This window comes from Ictalurus punctatus, chromosome 16 (genome assembly GCF_001660625.3).
Source record: "Ictalurus punctatus breed USDA103 chromosome 16, Coco_2.0, whole genome shotgun sequence".
Taxonomy (NCBI): domain Eukaryota; kingdom Metazoa; phylum Chordata; class Actinopteri; order Siluriformes; family Ictaluridae; genus Ictalurus; species Ictalurus punctatus.
Window position 1 is genome coordinate 17,615,102 of NC_030431.2, and position 18,778 is coordinate 17,633,879.

The 18,778-nt window shown below is 37.2% G+C and overlaps 1 protein-coding gene across 1 annotated transcript in view; it reads left to right on the forward strand.

Moving 5' to 3' along the window:
• Window positions 1-568: 568 nt before the first annotated feature.
• Window positions 569-18,778, forward strand: part of LOC108277262 (ubiquitin carboxyl-terminal hydrolase 32) — a 30,682-nt gene continuing 12,472 nt past the window's right edge. The window contains exons 1-21 of the mRNA XM_017489842.3: window positions 569-754; window positions 3,263-3,390; window positions 8,604-8,709; window positions 10,302-10,420; window positions 10,538-10,697; window positions 11,326-11,457; window positions 11,610-11,717; window positions 11,882-11,997; window positions 12,121-12,183; window positions 12,283-12,366; window positions 12,850-12,911; window positions 13,031-13,133; window positions 13,625-13,820; window positions 13,911-14,074; window positions 14,290-14,430; window positions 14,939-15,056; window positions 15,800-15,954; window positions 16,626-16,707; window positions 16,801-16,875; window positions 16,956-17,094; window positions 17,407-17,512. Coding sequence (XP_017345331.1) covers window positions 697-754; window positions 3,263-3,390; window positions 8,604-8,709; window positions 10,302-10,420; window positions 10,538-10,697; window positions 11,326-11,457; window positions 11,610-11,717; window positions 11,882-11,997; window positions 12,121-12,183; window positions 12,283-12,366; window positions 12,850-12,911; window positions 13,031-13,133; window positions 13,625-13,820; window positions 13,911-14,074; window positions 14,290-14,430; window positions 14,939-15,056; window positions 15,800-15,954; window positions 16,626-16,707; window positions 16,801-16,875; window positions 16,956-17,094; window positions 17,407-17,512 — 2,415 coding nt within the window. The 5' untranslated portion in view covers window positions 569-696. The remainder of the gene's footprint in view (window positions 755-3,262; window positions 3,391-8,603; window positions 8,710-10,301; window positions 10,421-10,537; window positions 10,698-11,325; window positions 11,458-11,609; window positions 11,718-11,881; window positions 11,998-12,120; window positions 12,184-12,282; window positions 12,367-12,849; window positions 12,912-13,030; window positions 13,134-13,624; window positions 13,821-13,910; window positions 14,075-14,289; window positions 14,431-14,938; window positions 15,057-15,799; window positions 15,955-16,625; window positions 16,708-16,800; window positions 16,876-16,955; window positions 17,095-17,406; window positions 17,513-18,778) is intronic.

The following is an 18,778-nucleotide window of genomic DNA, read 5'->3' on the forward strand; positions in this document are numbered from 1 at the left end:
TTATGACTTGATACCTCATAATTATGACTTAGTATCTTGAAATCATGACTCAGTATCTCATAATTATGGCTTAGTATTTCATAATTGTGACCTAATATCTCGAAATTATGACTTAATATTTTATAATGATGACCTACTATCTCGAAATCAATACTTGACAATCTTACAATTATGACTTAGTATCTCATAATAATGAGACAATTCGGAGGATTTCTTTAAATGGTGGATATGGGCTTCAATATAATTGTATTATGTATTCTCAAATAGTTTTTACTGCAAGCAATGTATATACTGTTATTCGAGTTAGCTTGTCATATGAATTAGCACTGCAGTAACAGGACTAGGCTAATTAACCGGGTAATTAAGTAGCGCTGACTCGAATGCGGCAGATTTGTGATTCACTGTCATACGATTCATTTGAACGATTCGTCTCCCAAAGACTCACTCTCTTCGGCTGAATCCCAAAAACGCCCCCTAGTGCACAGGACAGTGCACTATTTAGGCAGAGGACATCTTTATTTCATCGCTATCATAGGCACTCATGTAGGGAATACGGAGCTATTTGGGACTGAGCCTGAGGTGCGCGTCACGAGGGGGAATAGCTGAAAGAATAAAGTCTCTCATATGCAGTGGTAGAGAGACAGTTATATCAACAGTTATGTTATGGTGTCCTCTTTGATATGAAATGACAAAAACATGGGGGCCAAAGAATCCAGGATTGGTTTCCTTTCTTACGACGAGGCGGTGAAAAGAGGTGAGGTGTCGCAGCTGTTGGAAAGCGTGTAGTTTATGCAGATAGCTATCGAGCTAGCAAGCTCCAGTGTGATGTGTATTAGCAACAAGCAGCTCAATTAGCACGCTAGTCATCTGTCATACTCAGTGCTAGCTGTGTTTATCTAGCCTTAGACTGCTGTTGACGTTGAGCTGAAACGAATTATTGTGTCCTTGTGTGCTTGAGGAAGCAGACTTTGTTCCTTTTGAGTGTCTGTCCAGAATATATGATTAACAACAATAGTCTAGACAGCTGTCATTTAGCTGCTTAATAACTAGCTGCTAACATACAGACCTGCAGCAACTAGGATAAAACCAGATACAATATCAATTCATTCAATGAACCAGACAGTAAATTGCACCTTTTTTTAACTAATATTTTTTATTAAAAAAATGTTGTGTCTGTTCCAGGATTTGTACATGCATCTGTAATGTTAGCTCGCTTGTTTATGTGGAGTGCTTTTAGCTTAGCTTATTGCGCAACTCACATCAGTGTGAATCTTAAATCTGCACAGGCTGTAATGTTTCCGTTATTGTGTAAACATGTAAACAGAACATGTTGTTGTTTGGCCATTACCGAAATCATATTTAAACCCTAAATCCTGCCGTGTATAAGCACTTTGCACTCCACCGGCCTGAGCACTGGTCTTTAAAGTGTCCCTGAAATCAAAATAGGTGTTTTAGAGCTTTTTATAGAGTATCTTAGTGCTATAGACACCATAATGATATTGTTCTTAAAATTTGTTTTGAAAATATTTTAAGTTTAAAGCTTGTCACTTTTGGGAAAATGATAATTTTTTTTTTCATGATTCATCCTGTACTAGTACTAGTATATGTCCCGCCCCCAGGGGGTGTGTCTTGCTCTACAGTAGCAGGTGGTTAGCAACAAACATGGTTTGTCTGTGTGATTTTTGCTTGATCTTTATGGAATTAAATTTGTGCCAGAAGTATTGAATGTAACTTTTTTTTTTCCCTCAAGAGATGAACAAAAATATACAACGAGAACGAAGAAAAACACTGAAACTGAAAACAGTGACCTCAATAGCAAACATTGAACAAGGTCTTCATATAAACAGCATTCTTTTGTTAGCAGCATTATTTTTGATGATCGTGGTTTATGAATGCGCTGCCGGAGTTTCTCGTTTACGTTCGCCATTCTGGAAGAACCTCTCGTGTGGGCGGGGCTTAACAGCGATTTACTCTCATTGGCTAGTGAGATTTGGATCGACAGCTCGAGGGTCCAGCTGAGGAGGAGGAGGATGGTGATAACGACAACGCTCTGTGCCGTTCCTGAGAGCTCATCTCAAAAGATAATCGTATGAAACTACCCAAACCACAAATATTAATTACGAACTAATATACTGACTAAGTACAGTAAGTAATTTCCACTTCAAAGTACAAACACTGTACCACATCCAGAACATTCTCCCAAAATTCACAACGCTGAAGTGTTTACTTCCAGGTCAGGGAGCTGTCGATCCAAATCTGACTAGCCAATGAGAGGAAATAGCTGTTAAGCCCGCCCACACGTGAGGTTTGTGCCAGAATGGCAAACGTAAATGAAAAGTTTGAAAGCCTAAATGAAAACTCTGGCGGCGCATTCATAAGCCATGATTAGCGAAAAGGAAGCTTAATAAACGCTGTTAATTTGAAGACCATGTTACAATTTTTAAACTGAGTGTTGTTTTTCATTTCTTGAAAAGTTACGTTCAATACTTTTGGCAGAAATTTAATTCCATAGAACTTGCCTCGTGCAGTGGTTTCAGGGGTTGGAGTGTATTACCAACTTGGGGATGTTCAACGCCAGAACGTCGCGCTCTCAGAGACTGACTGAAAAAGCGATTCCGTCTTCTCAATCAAGAATAGCGTGTAATGTCATTTTTATCTACGTACCACTTAGATGTGTCAGATGCCTCCTGGTGATGACCTGGCGCTGTCAAAACACACAGCACCTCAACATCTAGGATATCACCCTTGTTAAGGCATGGGTTAAGGCGGTGGTATGAAATCCTCCGGTGTTGAAAAATGCTCTTGTTAAATTATTCTCTGTTCTTCATATTTCGCTAGTTCATTATCCTACTGTTACATTTGCTGGGATTAGGTTGGGGTGTGCCGTATATAGAACGCTGCTGGCTGTTTCATAAACCAAACACTTCAACATGCGATCACTCTGACTCAGAATTTCTGCAGAATCAAATCACAGCTTTCAAGCCAATTCATGGGGACTTTAAATCTTCATAGGCGGTAACTTTTATATGTAAACACCCGGTTAAATCCACTTAAATCTATGCTTAGCAAATTCTCCTGTGTCTAAGCAGTCAGCACACCTAGTCTGAGCACTGATGTTTAAATAGGCATTTCATTATAACGATTTAACTAACAAAATTTGTCCTAAAAATGAAAGGAACTCTTTACATTGTCATATTACCCTGTCCTCCTCCTCTCTCTCTCTGCACCAGTTTCTCTGATTGCTTTATTCCTTATCTTTCAGTCACTGATGTGGAGCTGAAAAGGCTGAGGGATGCCTTCAGGAGGACCTGTGGCCTGTCCTGCTATATGAGTCAGCAATGCTTCTTCAAGGAAGTGCTGGGGGACATGGTTCCGCTCAATATCTCTGAGGTAAGACCTGTTTGCATTGCAGTCGTTTTTCACATGATGTAGGGCTTGTGAATACTTTCTGTTCAGGGTGGTAAAATATGACCTGTTTGTGTGTTGGGCATGTCGAATGCGTCTCTGCGTGTTTCAGCATGTTATATTTGTCTGTGCAGGTTTTGGAAAGATTTTCTTGCTCAGAATTGCACACTGAGCATCTGTACAGTGACCATGATCGCTTAACTGACTGGTCTTCTGTTTTTATAGGGATCATGCACCAGGTTTACTCTGATATGGCAGGAAAAACCGGTTAACTTGAGGAAGGGCTGCATATTAGTTATTAGGGATGCACCGATACTAAATTTCTCAGCGGATACCGATAACCGATTATTCAGAGTGATATCGGCTGATACCGATACCAATACTGCTGCCTTTTATGCCTTCTTTTAAATGAATAATAATTAATTTAAAAGAATTCTGAAAGAAATGCAAATAAAAACTTTATTCTCTCCATTTCAACAAGTTGTTTCACAGTAACTGGTCTCATAAACAGAAAACACATTACTCTAATTAACATGAACACATGAACTACATTCTGAAAATTAAATTAAGATTTCTTAACTTATTGAATGTTATTAATTCATATTAACATCGACTGAATTCTAAAAAACCTCCTTTTAGTCTCATAGTCTCACTCACTCACCAAAACAAAAGCATTTCTACTTCATTATTTACATCAAACTGGTAATCTGTGAGATATATATATATATATATATATATATATATATATATATATATATATATATATATATATATATATATATATATATATATATATATATATAAAAAGTGCAGTTTTGTCGTCATTCCACGCAAGAGACATCATCTTTACACACAGCATGAAATCGATGTTTTCCCGAACTCTTTTGATTGACGGGATATAATCGGCCCTGATCATCAGCTGGTTTTAAACTATATCTAATAGCGATGCACCGATGTATCGGCCGATAAAGCCGATAAAACGCTATGGGCCATCGGCCGCTTCATCGGTGCATCGCTATTAGATATATTTGAATCATGATTATTAAACACAATACAGTGCAGTATTGGTGATCTACAGTTTATATATCAGTTTGTTCACCACACCACTGTTGAATTCTCGAATTTGGTCAGATGATGTTGATTCATTTTCTATAATAGCAGCTCTGACAGTAGCGTTGGCTGTAAGTTAAATAACAGCTTTTCTAATGTTTCTATAGTAACAGGTAATTCACAATATTGCAGACAATTAATAATCACTCCGTACAGGATATCGCGGAGTTCTTTTTGTGATTGTTGTGGCCAAACATGCTTGATTTTACTGTGGCTTTTTTCCAAAATTTGCGATGCAACTTGAATATTTTTGTGTTTGTTTGTTTGTGTGTTTGTTTGTTTTTTTCTTTTTTTTGCGGAAAACTACTTGAATCGGCAAAATCACAATCGCGCAAAATTGTTTTGCAAACTGTTTCGCAGTGATGTTTGTTGGTAAATTAGACCTTTTATGTTCGATGCACGTGAATCGAAGAGGGCTTTGGCTGAATGCACGTTGTGATGTTACATGATGCATCTGGGCCCAAATCTGCTGTAATTTAAAAAAATTGCATGCAAGTCAGAATATTGTGGAGTTTGCTTGATTTTGCCTTAATTTCTGCAATCACAAAATCCTGGAGGGACTGAATAATACACTATTTTAAACTCTGTTGTTATTTAATAAAGAAAAACTTATAAATTGTATAAATTTTTTTGTACACTTTTATTATTATATCTCATAATTATAACTGCAGAGCTTATTTTCTGTTAATCGCAAATGAAGGGAAATTTGTCTACTTGGATGCAGTCAGAGGATTCTGTGTTATTCTAAACAACTGATCCAGCCTTTGCAATTAACCCGGTTAATTGCGAAACCCTGTGATTAATCTCTTTCATTTACTTCATGTAACAGAATGTGGTTTTCACTGCAAGCTAGATTAATTTAACAGAATTTGATTAATATACTGTGGAGTTGAACTCCTCGGGAATGTGTGTGAACCTGATCAACAGAACAGATTTGGGCATGATCATGTGGCATGTAAGTGGAATTTGAGGTTAACTGTAAGGCAGTGTGAAATTATTACAAGACTGAGACTGAAACAAACTCTTTTAATTACTTGGTGTGCAATATACAGACGAGGCCAAAGTTTTACATACACCTAGGCTAATGATTTTCAATATCAGTTTTTCATGACTCCACACAACACCAACATTTCTTTTGACAAGTCAACTAGGACTTCTACTTTGTTCACATTAGGTAATTTTTAGGTGCCTTTGATGCCATGGAAAATTCCTAGCGACACAGCCAAGACCACCAAAAATACATTTTGGACCTCCTCAAGTTTGGTTTCTTCCTTATGAGCATTTTCCAAACAGCTGAAGGTGCCATGACCATCTGTACAAAGAATTGTATGCAAATTAAAAAAATACATATTGATACCACACAGACACTACATCATTTAGGAAGGAGGCACGAATTAACTCCCAAGCGATGAATGAACTTTGATCTGAAAGATTTCACTGAACACGCACAAATTAACTGGTGAAGTAGTTGGAGGGATCAGGTACAAATGTATGTATGTACATCCACTATTAATAGAGTCCTACATCGCCTTGGCCTGAAAGGCTCTCGTACAAAGTTGAAGTCTCTACTGTAAGACTGGCATAACAAAGACATTGCAGGTGACCAAAGTGTTCTGTGGTCAGATGAAACAACAGTTGAACTGTTTGGCCTTAACCGTCACAGCTATCTATGGAGCAAAAAGTGTGAGGTTTTTAAGCCGAAGAACACCATGACAAGTGTGAAGCATGAGGGTGGTAGCATTATGTCCCCATCTTTGGTTATTTTCCTAAAACAACATATTATAAATAAACAACCTATTCTTGTTCGTACATCTAATTGTATTTAATGCAGCATTTAAATGAAGACACATAGTTTTATAATATATAATACTGATTTCAAAGTAATGAAATAGTAGTGCAAATATTTTGGTAATCTATATGGAATAATTGTTATGTTTCAGTTGTGAAGCATGGGGGTGGCAGCTTCATGTTGTGTGTGTGTGGGGGGGTGTGTGTTTTGCTAGAAAAGGGACTGGTGCACTTCAGAAAATATATGGAATCATGCAGAAGGAGGATTATCTAGAAATACTGAACACCTCAAGACATCAGCCAGAAAGTTAAACTTGGTCTTGGTCACAAGTAGGTCTTCCAGCAGGAAAATGGCTCCAAAATGGCTTAAAGACAACTTTAAGCCTATTATTAGAGATGTTATGGTATTTGTGTTTGTATTTTTTTTCATAAATTATAATATACTTAATACAATGTAGTAATACTGTTATATACTTAAGTTATACTGTGAAGTAATTTAAGGACTGTATCGGTTTAAAAGTTACTTTAGGCATTCTTCATTTTCTTCTATTTAAAAATACTTTTTGTTCCTTATTTGTGAATTCAGTGTTGCTCTTTCCTCATTATATACCTGCATGATGAGCAAGGTTAAAAGCTCGATAGCAAAAATAAATACTTGGCTGTGAAGCAGCCTCTTTGCTTAATTGACCTGATGTATAAATTGCTGTTTTGTGTCTCCAATGTATTTGACCACCAGTTTCACTATTTATCATTGTTCCTGCAAACTAATGTTAGTCTCACTTCTTATGAAGCTGAGGCACATGACCACTTCCTTTTCCTGTCTAGGAATCATGCTTACACTTTATTCAGATATGTTATGCGGTGGGCTCCAAAAAGTCTGGGACCGCTAATGAAGAAAATGCTTCTATTTTGCATGCTTTTATAATTTAATGCTATTTTTTTTTTCATTACGAATTAGACGATCATCAATAACTTGAGTGAAATGTAGAATCTTAGACATATTTACATGAATTTCAGAGTTTTAATATTTGGTACGTCCCCTTTTTGCTTTAATGATGGTGTGTGCTCGAGCTGGCATGGAGTCAACAAGTTTATGTAAAACCTGGTGATCCATTTTAGATCAAATCCATCGGAATGCCTTCTCAACATGTCTTCGATGGTATGGATAAACGTCTGACCTTTTGTTCAAGGGAGATAAAATGAGCAATATCACAAATGTACTTGCATTTATACACTGTCCTAGAAATGTTGTGGGATGCTGAATAGTCAAAAAATTTTCTTTCATTGTTTTAAAATGTTCATAATTCTCCAAGTTGAATAAAATTTTTTCCCAGATTTTCAATGTGGACCCCACTATATGTGCATTTTAATAAACATGTACTAATCTGGCTGATGGTCAAACCTTTATGTATACACCTAATGTTGCATTTGACTTGCCTTGGAAGTGGGAAGTCGTAACTCCGTCATTTTCGTCCTCCGAGCATTCAAACTGCAAAGGCGGGAAAAACATGGATGCCTCCCTGTTTGTCATTTGTTAGCAACAAGCTAGCTAGATAACTGACTGAAGTATATTTTCCACCTCAAAACAGTCGACTGTTACCAAATAGGAATTCTGAATTGAGGAGGCGTTTTCTTGTTTTTTCCTAGATGGAAGTCAGAAATTTCAAGTTATGACCTTTTAGTCAAATGCGGTCAATCTGAAGGAGGTCTCTCTCTTCATTCAAAAGAAGCGAAATATCCATCTGATAACCGTTACGTAGTAGATTAATCAGCCTTTGAGTCTCATTAGATGGTGTGTGCAAAAAAAAAAGGTTTCCTATAAGGAAACCAGATTAATAAAATGTTTTAAAAATGAGTTAAGAGATTGGAAAGGTGGTGGGGCTTTCAAACTAACATTTCAATGTAATGATTCTCCTTGGCTTTTGTTCAGTAAGTACATTAGGGGGGTGATTTGCTGAGATTGTCAATTTTAGACTTGTTTAAAGCTGACAGGATAATTTCTGTTGCTAATGTTGACACTAAATACTGCAGCTTGCATTTAATTCAACAGTTGTGGTTAGAATTAATCTGTACTTTATATATGTAGACATTTTAGCTGGCGACGGGTGTAAGTAGGAAAACCAATGTACTGTACTTGAGTGTGTAAATGTGTGGAATGTTTTTGAAGTTAGAAAATGCCCATTAGGATTGCTGATCAACTAATACTAGTGATCTGAGCAAATTTGATGCCTGTTATGATCATTTTATTTGAGATTGTTTGGCTAGCACTAGGTTTAATTATCAATTGTTTTTCCTTGTAGGTGATCTATAGTTCATTTGGTGGCACATCGAAAGGTCTGCATTTTAATAACCTTATCGTTGGCTTGGTGCTGCTCACAAGAGGACGGGATGAAGAAAAGGCGAGATGTGAGTGATCTCTCTCTGACAGCTAGTGTAGAGGCTGTCAGTAGATTCTAAAATGTTTGAAGTGATCAGGATTAGGCCTGTCATGATGATTATGTTATCGACTTATCGTACGGTAAGGGCTCTAGGGCTGTCAAATTAAAAACCGAGCTTTGAATATTCATCGAATTTAAGATAAAAATTCAAGTTCGTGTGCAAAAACTGTGCATTTGAATTTAAGGCGTGTAGCACCAATTTCAATTAAAACATACTGTTGAAAAAAATGACACACACACACAAGATATTAACAATGCACTAACTGTTTTTTGAAGAAGAAAAATCTAGAAAGAATAGTTCTAGTGTTTCTAATAATCCAGTCATAGTCAGTAATGACGGGGATTGACCTAATTAAGTTGCGTGAGCTGAAGCTGAACAGTGAATTAACACCGATAAACTGAAGTGCTTTACTAGTGGGTTAACTAACTCGCCCAAACGCATCCTACACACATATGAGATTAATCGGACATACAGTACTGTGCAAAAGACTCATGCAAAGAAATGCTGTAGCGCAAAGATGCCTTCAAAAATAATGAAATTAAATGTTTCTCTATTAAAAATAAATAAATAAATAAATAAAAATTCTGTAAAGAGCAGTAATAAATGAAACAATGGCAATATTTGGTGTGACGACCCTTTGCTTAAAAAAAAGAAAAAAGTATTCTAGGTACAATTAGTGCAGTTTTATAAGGAAATAAGCTGTAAGTTTTATTGAGCATCTTGCAGAACCAGCCACGGTTCTTCTGGACACTATATCTGTTATTTTTGCAGCAGAATTCAGCAGCCATCATTGTTTTTTTAATATACTGCTTATATGTCTTTACTGACGTGCAAACATTTTTCTGTAACATTTCCTTTTGTGCTGGAAAACTAATGTTTGTAAATCTAAAATGTTTTTGTACTGTAGAAGACATAAAATAAAAAAATCTATAACAAAGATTGTACTAAAAAAACAGGTTGCCCAAGACTTTTGTACAGTATTGTATACACAACATAAACTTAATATTACAACTTGCTTCTGCACAAAATGACACACATGCAAAAACGTGAACATAATAGTAGAACGCTAGGTAGAGTGGTAAGTCACTCTTTCTGCAACAGAGCACTACAACACAGAAAATGAACTAAAGCATAAAGAATTCACAATATTCTATTACAACAGTGTACTTTGACAAAAGCTCCTGAAATAATATTACAGTCATTATGACATGATGAAGTATTGACTAAATTTAAAGGATATTTTCATCAGAAGACAAAAGCTACATTTTTGTCATTCCAATTTCAGTGTGTGAGTAGTTTTACGGATTAAAAGGTCATTGCTCTTTGAAAGCATGTACTTAAAGTGTGTATCGTGCATTATTATGCTATTATACCGGTGGCATAAAATGGTCTTAAAATGACAATCATATTGTTTATCGCATTTATTTTTGGGAGAATATATCGTCCAACAAAAGTAGTTATCATACCGGGCCTAATAAGCATTCTCATGAGGAATACAGACAGGCAAACAGAGAGATCATTATGAGAGATCTTTTTTTTTTTTTTTTTGTCTCTTGCAGACATTTTTAGTTTATTTGCCAGTGAATCAGGCAGCTATGCTACGCTTGAGGACATTGAAGCCATGCTACAAGCTGTGGATGGAGAAGTTCATCCCTCTCTTAGGAAGTGTTTTACAGAGGTCGGCTACCTTCTTCAGTTGCAGAAAATCATTTTTATTGCTGTTTTTAATGCATTTGGTCATTATGCTACAGCGAGTTGCACTGATTGTTTGTCATTTTGATCTGATCTGTTTCAGGCCGAAAAGGTCAATTATGAGAAGTTTAAGTGCTGGCTGCTTCAAAACAAGGACGCTTTTACCTTCTCCCGCTGGCTTCTCTCCAGCGGGGTGTGCGTGACTCTAACCGATGACAGCGACACACCCACCTTCTACCAGACATTAGCCGGGGTCACACACTGTGAGCGTGTTTCATTCTGCATAGACATTCAATTGTTCAAGTATAATGTTTAAAAAAAAACAAAAAAAAAAACAACAAAAAAAAAAAACATTTACATTATGGATTGATAACTAGGTTGAAGTTCTTATTCATCACCTGTCAGATAGATCTAAAGTTTTTCAGTAAAGCGTCTGACGTTCACTGCTACAAAGACTTTATCTTTGTGACGAGTGGTACAAACGCAATTTATTTATTTTGTTGTTTTTCTGGTGAGCTCAGTGAGTAGATGACCTATGTGGACGATACTTTGTACCCAAAGTTCATACGTTTCTTTCCAGTCCAGTTCCAGTGTTGCTTCAGCAAACATTTTAAACCGCAAAAATAATCTTTTGCCGATTATTTTAAAAGCACTTTGTAATTCTTGTTTATATTACTTGGGGTATATAATTGTTGATTTGTAATAATAAATACTATATGCCTACTTTGTTCACTTGTCAAATTAATTGAAATTTTGCATATTGTGTAGTAATTTCTCCGCACTGTGACATAAATCTTAAAAGGTTTCTTAAATGATATGATCTTTATGGCAGAGACGAAGCAGAGAAAATCTTAGCAATGATAAATTACTGTAATGTTTTGTGGGATGCAGTGGAAGAATCGGATATCATTGATCTAGAGAAGCGATACTGGTTACTGAAAGCTCAATCAAGAACTGGACGCTTTGACTTGGAGACATTTGTCCCATTGGTATCTCCTCCTATTCATCCATCCATCAGTGAAGGTATGTGCTTCTTGACACCATTATTATTTATTTATTTATTTATTTATTCATTCATTCATTCATCAATATTTTCCATAGGACAGTGTTTGTATGTCTGCATACTAAGTAGTTCAACTGTAAATGGGACTTGTGTTTTGCAATCTTTCTATCAGGTTTGTTTCATGCGTTTGATGAGAACAGAGACAATCACATAGACTTCAAAGAGATTTCCTGTGGGTTGTCGGCCTGCTGTAGGGGACCTCTGGCTGAAAGACAGAAATGTAAGCGGAGATCCTGCTTCATCATTGATGAATTTTTGTTATTAAATGGAAATCTGCACCAAATTTAGCTTCATGACTCATTATGCCATACTTGCGGTATAATGCACATAGAGGTATATCATCTAGACTGATTGAGCTTATGCCCGCTTTTTGTTTTGGATCAGTTTGTTTTAAAGTATTCGATGCTGACCGTGATGGAGTTCTTTGTCGAGAAGAAATCCATGAGATGGTTGTTGCGCTACTGGAGGTCTGGAGGGACAATCGTACTGACTCAATCCCTGTAAGTCACCTTATATAGGGCGCTATAGGAAAATATAAATTGAGACATCCTCGTAATTAAATCGGATAGGACACGCTTTCTTTCTTTCTTTCTTTATTTATTTCTCTTTTACTGTTCTTGCAGGAATTACAGTCAAGTGTGCCTAATATTGTTGAAGACATTCTCAAAGTACATGACACTACCAAGGTATATATTTCCATTTTCTGTTTAGTTGCATATTTTTTATGAAATGAATAACCAACCAAGAGTAAGGTTTCAGCTGCTCTTTGCTCCGATTATATATAGAAGGGCCATCTGACTCTCGAAGACTATCAGATATGGAGCGTTCAGAGTGCGCTTGCTGCCGAGTTTCTCAACCTCCTATTTCAGGTATGAGTGAAAGCGTTTGCATTAGGGCTTGGCAATATGACGGTGAATGTGATATCACTATTCTCGAAGGCATACAATGTACAATATGCATCGTGATGTATAGGTATTCTCAGAAACTGCCTACAAATGTCTACAAAAATAACTTTTTTTTATAAAAGAACATTTTTAATAATATTTTAAAATCTTAAAATATGAAAAAAATCTTAAGATTTTGTTGTTTTAAAGATTAAGTACAACATTGTAACATCAAATCTGCTGCTTCCAGACAGTTTGTAATAATAATTATGAATTTTCTTTTTATAAAAAAAAAATCACAATATCCATGATATCTCTCAATTTCTCACAGTATCGATAATGTATCATCATATCGCCCAGACCTACTTTGCAAAACTTGTATTCATGTTCTAATGTTAGTCTCTTAATATTAAGGGATTCCTCTATACTTACCCCCCCCCCCCCCCCCCCCCCCGTCACTCCCTTCAGGTATGTCATATTGTTCTCGGACTGCGGCCTGCCACTCCCGAGGAGGAAGGACAGATCATCAGGTTCATACAAGACCTCAATTTATTTCATAGTACTTCTAATTCCCTATTCGGTCTTCAGTCTGTTCAGAAATTGAGTCTGAAGAAACTGCACTAATCAGTACTTTGTATTCTGTGTTCAGGGGCTGGTTAGAGAGAGAAAGTCGGCATGGCCTCCAGCCTGGAGATTACTGGTTTCTTATCGCTTCACAATGGTGGCAGCAGTGGAAGGACTATGTCAAATACGTAAGCTTAAGACAACATAATGGATTGTATCTCAGACTGAGCCCCTGTTTGCCGTTCGCAAGAGACAATTTATGTTCTAGTTTTTAGACACTTCACAAATATGGGTTGTTAATGAAACCTGTCTGAGCTTATGCATATGCTGGAGTGTTATCACCATTTACAATCAATATGTACTTAGACTAGCTTTTGTCAGCTATGCTTCTAAAAACAGTATTAATCGTATTAAAAGGTTCATTTTGATCGAGTGTTTAAACGGCTTAATTTCGATCTACTTGTATTGCAAGCCTGCGCGGTAGTTGTTTTCTGGTTTTCTGTTCTCTCTCTTTTGTTTTTTGTTTTGTTTTGTTTTTTTCAGGGAAATGTGTTGAAATAATTCTCTGTGATAGTTGCTTATACACTATAGATGTGGTGATTAGATTAGGTTAAAAACTCCTGGAGTATTCCTGTAAGAGCGGAACACATGGCAGCTCATTTTGTTATTTTATTTCTAGGACAACAAGGTGATAGTGGTGGAACAACCCACAGTATTTCCTAGCAGTAGAACACCTACCTCACCTGCAGGGATGGAACAAGGGGGTCAGGGTCACAGTCAGGGTGAGGGAACAGCAAGCTCACACTCTTCCCCAGAAGAGAAGTTCTCTGATAACATCTCTAGCGCCTCTGAAGCATCGGAAACGACAAGTGGCAGTCAGTATTCACATAAAAATTCTCAGGTCTGGCCTCTGGCTACAGGGGATGTTGATGATCTTTCACAGACATGGCTCCTTTCTTGTCTAGGTCTCCTCCATTCCAGCTCGACTGCCACAGATATCTGCTTCTCCCGGCAGACTGATTCGTCTGAGGTAGACAGCCAGAGTTTCCCTGGGGCTGATGGGAATGTGACAGCTCTCAGGCCAGGTGCCATAGACAACCAGCCACTGGTGACCTCTGAGCCTCTCAAAGTAAGCACTGAGCAGTGCTCCTAAACCCAATCACATACCTGACATGTGTAATGTGATAACTAAGCATTAAATAGAGGAGAGATCACTAAATCTGCATAATTATAACATCATATGCTTATAGGGTGAATAATTCCCATTTGATTATTTTTTTTTTTTTTTGTAATGTAGTTCATTTGTACTTGTATTATGAGTGACTTTGATATTCTCTATAATAGGCTCCCACATTAACAATGGAAGGGGCGCTGCTGAGACGCTCTCCCAGCCTGCATCTGGGCCAGGACTTTGAGATTGTACCCGAGCCAGTTTGGAGAGCTCTTTACCACTGGTATGGAGCAAACCTCAGCCTGCCCCGTCCAGTACGTACAGACTTCCCCATCAGTCATCAGTGTTAATGTGGTGTTTTCTAATCTCATCTCTACATTAGGTAAAGGTTATTGCCTTTAACATCTGAACAATACAGGTGGTTGTGCTCAGTGTACATCAGGTTCATTCTGACCTTCAGACACAATTCTCCATACTCCTGGATACTTTTATAACACTGTGCTAGGGCTGCACAATAATAACTAATGTAATAGTCACAATTATTTATCCCGGTTATTTAGTTCAATTTGTGGACAAATAGTTTAATCGTATTTCCTAATATAAAGTGACACAGAAAATTGTTAAACAGACATTTGTTATTAAGCCAAAACCAGTTAACTATTATGTTCAATGAATTGAGGTAGCTAGAATGTTTCTATGTAATTTGTGCCCCTTAAGATTTGATTTATGTCTACTTGTACCATGAAGTGTTGTCCTCAAGGTTTTTTTTCCCCCAAAATGCAGTGGCAATAAATAATATGATGTTATACCCCTGATGTCTAGGTGATCAGGTCGAGGGATATGGAGAAAGCCGAGTTAGAACTCTTCCCCAGACACCTGCTCTTCCTGAGGCAGCAGCCTCCAGCACGCACACCGCAGTCTAACGGTTGGATGAACATGGGTAAGACTGAACACATGAGCTTAACAAGAGGGATTCAGGACTGTCTCCAGATCACATATACAAAAAAAACCCCTCAAAAGGACAATATGCAGTCTGTTCATTCCATTTGTAACTAATTGTTTGATTTCTGACTTGGCTGTCTGCCAGTTTATTTGTTGTGAAGTGCAAAACTTTGCATCCCCTTTAAGGCAAAAGGGGGAAAACATATAGCGACAGGAAAATTATTACAAATAATGGTCAAATAAGTGGAAAAACAACACCAACGTGATGAAGATTTTTTTCTAAGAACTTGTATGCCTGTAGGATCAAGGCAACTCTTTTTCACACTTCAAAAGTTGTTTTTTTTTATTATATAGAATTTAACATTTAGGGATTTTTTTTTTTTTTGGTGTAGGCAATTGTAAAATAACCCTAAGAGCTAAATTTTCAGGTTTTCAGAAGTCTGAATTGATACATACTTTTTAACTTGACTGTACTGTACATCATAGTAGCCTACTCTTGTATTTGACCACAGACACTCAGAAACTAGTAGATGTTCCCTTTTATGTTATGCTTACTAAATGTCGCAAGTCATAATCACAAACCAGCAGGCTTTAAGCCCAGTCATGTCATGTTCCCTGTGTGTGGTTTAGTTAGAGGTATTAAAATGTTTCTCTTTCAACTCCGCTTAGTCAAATGATAATCCTTTGTACCTGCCCTGGTTTCTTTTGATACACCTCATCAACTCCCGATGTGTCTTGTAGGTAGCATGCCATCTCCCACTACCCCTCTGAAGCGGGTGCTGGCCTACACTGGCTGCTTCAGCCGAGTGGGAATGATAAAGGACATTCACGAGTATCTGTCTCAGAGGCTCCGGATTAAAGAAGAGGATATGAGACTGTGGCTTTACATGAATGAGGTGAAGAGGCTCTGAAACGCACACACACACACACTTTCAGGTGCACAGCAGAATTCTAGCTGTTTTCATTTTAAATGGATAAAAGGTGAATAAATTTCAAAACAAGACAACATGTGATATGAATTCATTTCATGGCTTTATACTTTACCTTGGAATAATTTTCAGTACTGTCACAAAATAATTAATTGTCAATACATTTTAAGTTACGAAATTTATAAGGCATAATTGAACTATCCTAGATGTATCTATATTCGAATGACCCCTGCAATTATACAGTATCTCCCAGTGGGTATAGAGCAGTCGGTGATGTCGCAGTTAAGTCACTCGTCTGTGTATATACAGAATGTTTTTAGACGCATCAAAGAACAGATTTCCTTTCTTTTACTCTTTAGAAATATGGTGCATCTTTTTATTGTCAAAGGTCTGCAACTAAAAACAGGTCTTTGAATGTGTTACTTTTAAGTTTTTTCCCAATGTAGTTCACTGAATCATGTTGTTATTATTATTATTATTATTATTATTATTATTATTAATAATAATAATAATAATGAGTAATGAGATTAAATGAAAACCTAATAAGTGACATACACAATAGTATTAAAATTATAGTGACTGCTTCTCTCTTATGTCGAGACACTCTGTACAAATTATCGTAATCTGTCCCCCGACAGAATTATTTGACTCTTCTTGACGATGAGGATCATTCACTGGAGGCGCTGAAGATCCCTGATGAACAGTACATGGTTATTGAAGGTGGTTATCGATTGGTTATTATCTATGATTGTATATTATTTATTAATGAAGAGCATTATTATTCATCTTACTTGTGTTTATTTGCTTTTGTAGTGCGCAACAAAGACATGAGCTGGCCTGAGGAGATGTCATTTTTAGCCAACAGCAGCAGAATGAACAGACACAAAGGTCCAGGACAATTGAATTTAAAACATTCTGCAGTGCTGCATGTTTGTTTGAGACTGACACATTTCTATCCCTTTCTGCAGTACCCACTGAGAAAGGGGCCACGGGACTCAGTAACCTCGGCAACACGTGTTTTATGAACTCCAGCATTCAGTGTGTGAGCAACACTAAACCTCTTACAGGATACTTTACGTCTGGGTGTCACCTTTATGAACTTAACAGGTGTGTGTATGTGAGTGTGTGAGTTCTTATTTTATCATCAACATTTTTAGACATAAGACATACCATATACTGTAACATCCAACCCCATTCCTCAATACACTTACATTTTTACACATTAATTGCTTGTTTTTTTTTTTTTTGTTTTTTTTTTTTGCATTTGATTCTTGGTTTTAAAAAAATATTACTTCAAAGTTTAGCTTGTAGTATTTCACTTTTATTAAATATGAAATTAGTTTAAATTCATTTGACAACACCTATATAAAGTATGAGCTGTTTCTTGAGAAGTGCTGACTATTTTAACTTCTCTTGCAGAACTAATCCTATTGGGATGCGAGGACACATGGCAAAATGCTACGGTGATCTGATCCAGGAACTGTGGAGTGGTGCTCAGAAAAGTATTGCTCCATTGAAACTCAGGGTACACCTCTGAACTAACATTCTTATAACCAATTTGAAAGACTTTGAAATTCTCAAACTGCAAATGTTGGGTTTTATTTATTACAGTGATCTCATTTGATCTCTCCCTAATAGCGAAGATGAATTGTTCATTGGTTAGGTATTACACATGTATAACTATATACTAATGATATTGACACAGGGTGTCCATGGGTCCTTAAAAAGTCTTAAAATGTCTTAAATTCCATAATGTAAAAATAAGGCCTTAATTAGCATTAAAATGTCTGAAATTCACGTTTCAAAGGTCCTTGAACACCGTAAAGAATATTTCTTTTATTTTCGCTCGTTGGCTTTACCATTTCAAAAAGCGTGACACTGTGTTTCAATCGGATGCGGCTCATCTGTGTTTGAGTGGCTTGGTTCACATTACAGTGAGGGGAAAAAAGTATTTGATCCCCTGCTGATTTTGTATGTTTGCCCACTGACAAAGAAATGATCATTCTATAATTTTAATGGTAGATTTATTTGAACAGTGAGAGACAGAATAACAACAAAAATCCAGAAAAACGCATGTCAACAATGTTATAAATTGATTTGCATTTTAATGAGGGAAATATGTATTTGACCCCTCTGCAAAACATGACTTAGTACTTGGTGACAAAACCCTTGTTGGCAGTCACAGAGGTCAGACATTTCTTGTAGTTGGCCACCAGGTTTGCACACATCTCAGGAGGGATTTTGTCCCACTCCTCTTTGCAGATCTTCTCGAAGTCATTAAGGTTTTGAGGATGACGTTTGGCAACTCGAACCTTCAACTCCCTCCACAGATTTTCTATGGGATTAAGGTCTGGAGACTGGCTAGGCCACTCCAGGACCTTAATGTGCTTCCTCTTGAGCCACTCCTTTGTTGCCTTTGCCGTGTGTTTTGGGTCATTGTCATGCTGGAATACCCATCCACGACCCATTTTCAATGCCCTGTCTGAGGGAAGGAGGTTTTCACCCAAGATTTGACGGTACATGGCCCCGTCCATCGTCCCTTTGATGCGGTGAAGTTGTCCTGTCCCCTTAGCAGAAAAACACCCCCAAAGCATAATGTTTCCACCTCCATGTTTGACGGTGGGGATGGTGTTCTTGGGGTCATAGGCAGCATTCCTCCTCCTCCAAACACGGCGAGTTGAGTTGATGCCAAAGAGCTCCATTTTGGTCTCATCTGACCACAACACTTTCACCCAGTTGTCCTCTGAATCATTCAGATGTTCATTGGCAAACTTCAGACGGGCATGTACAT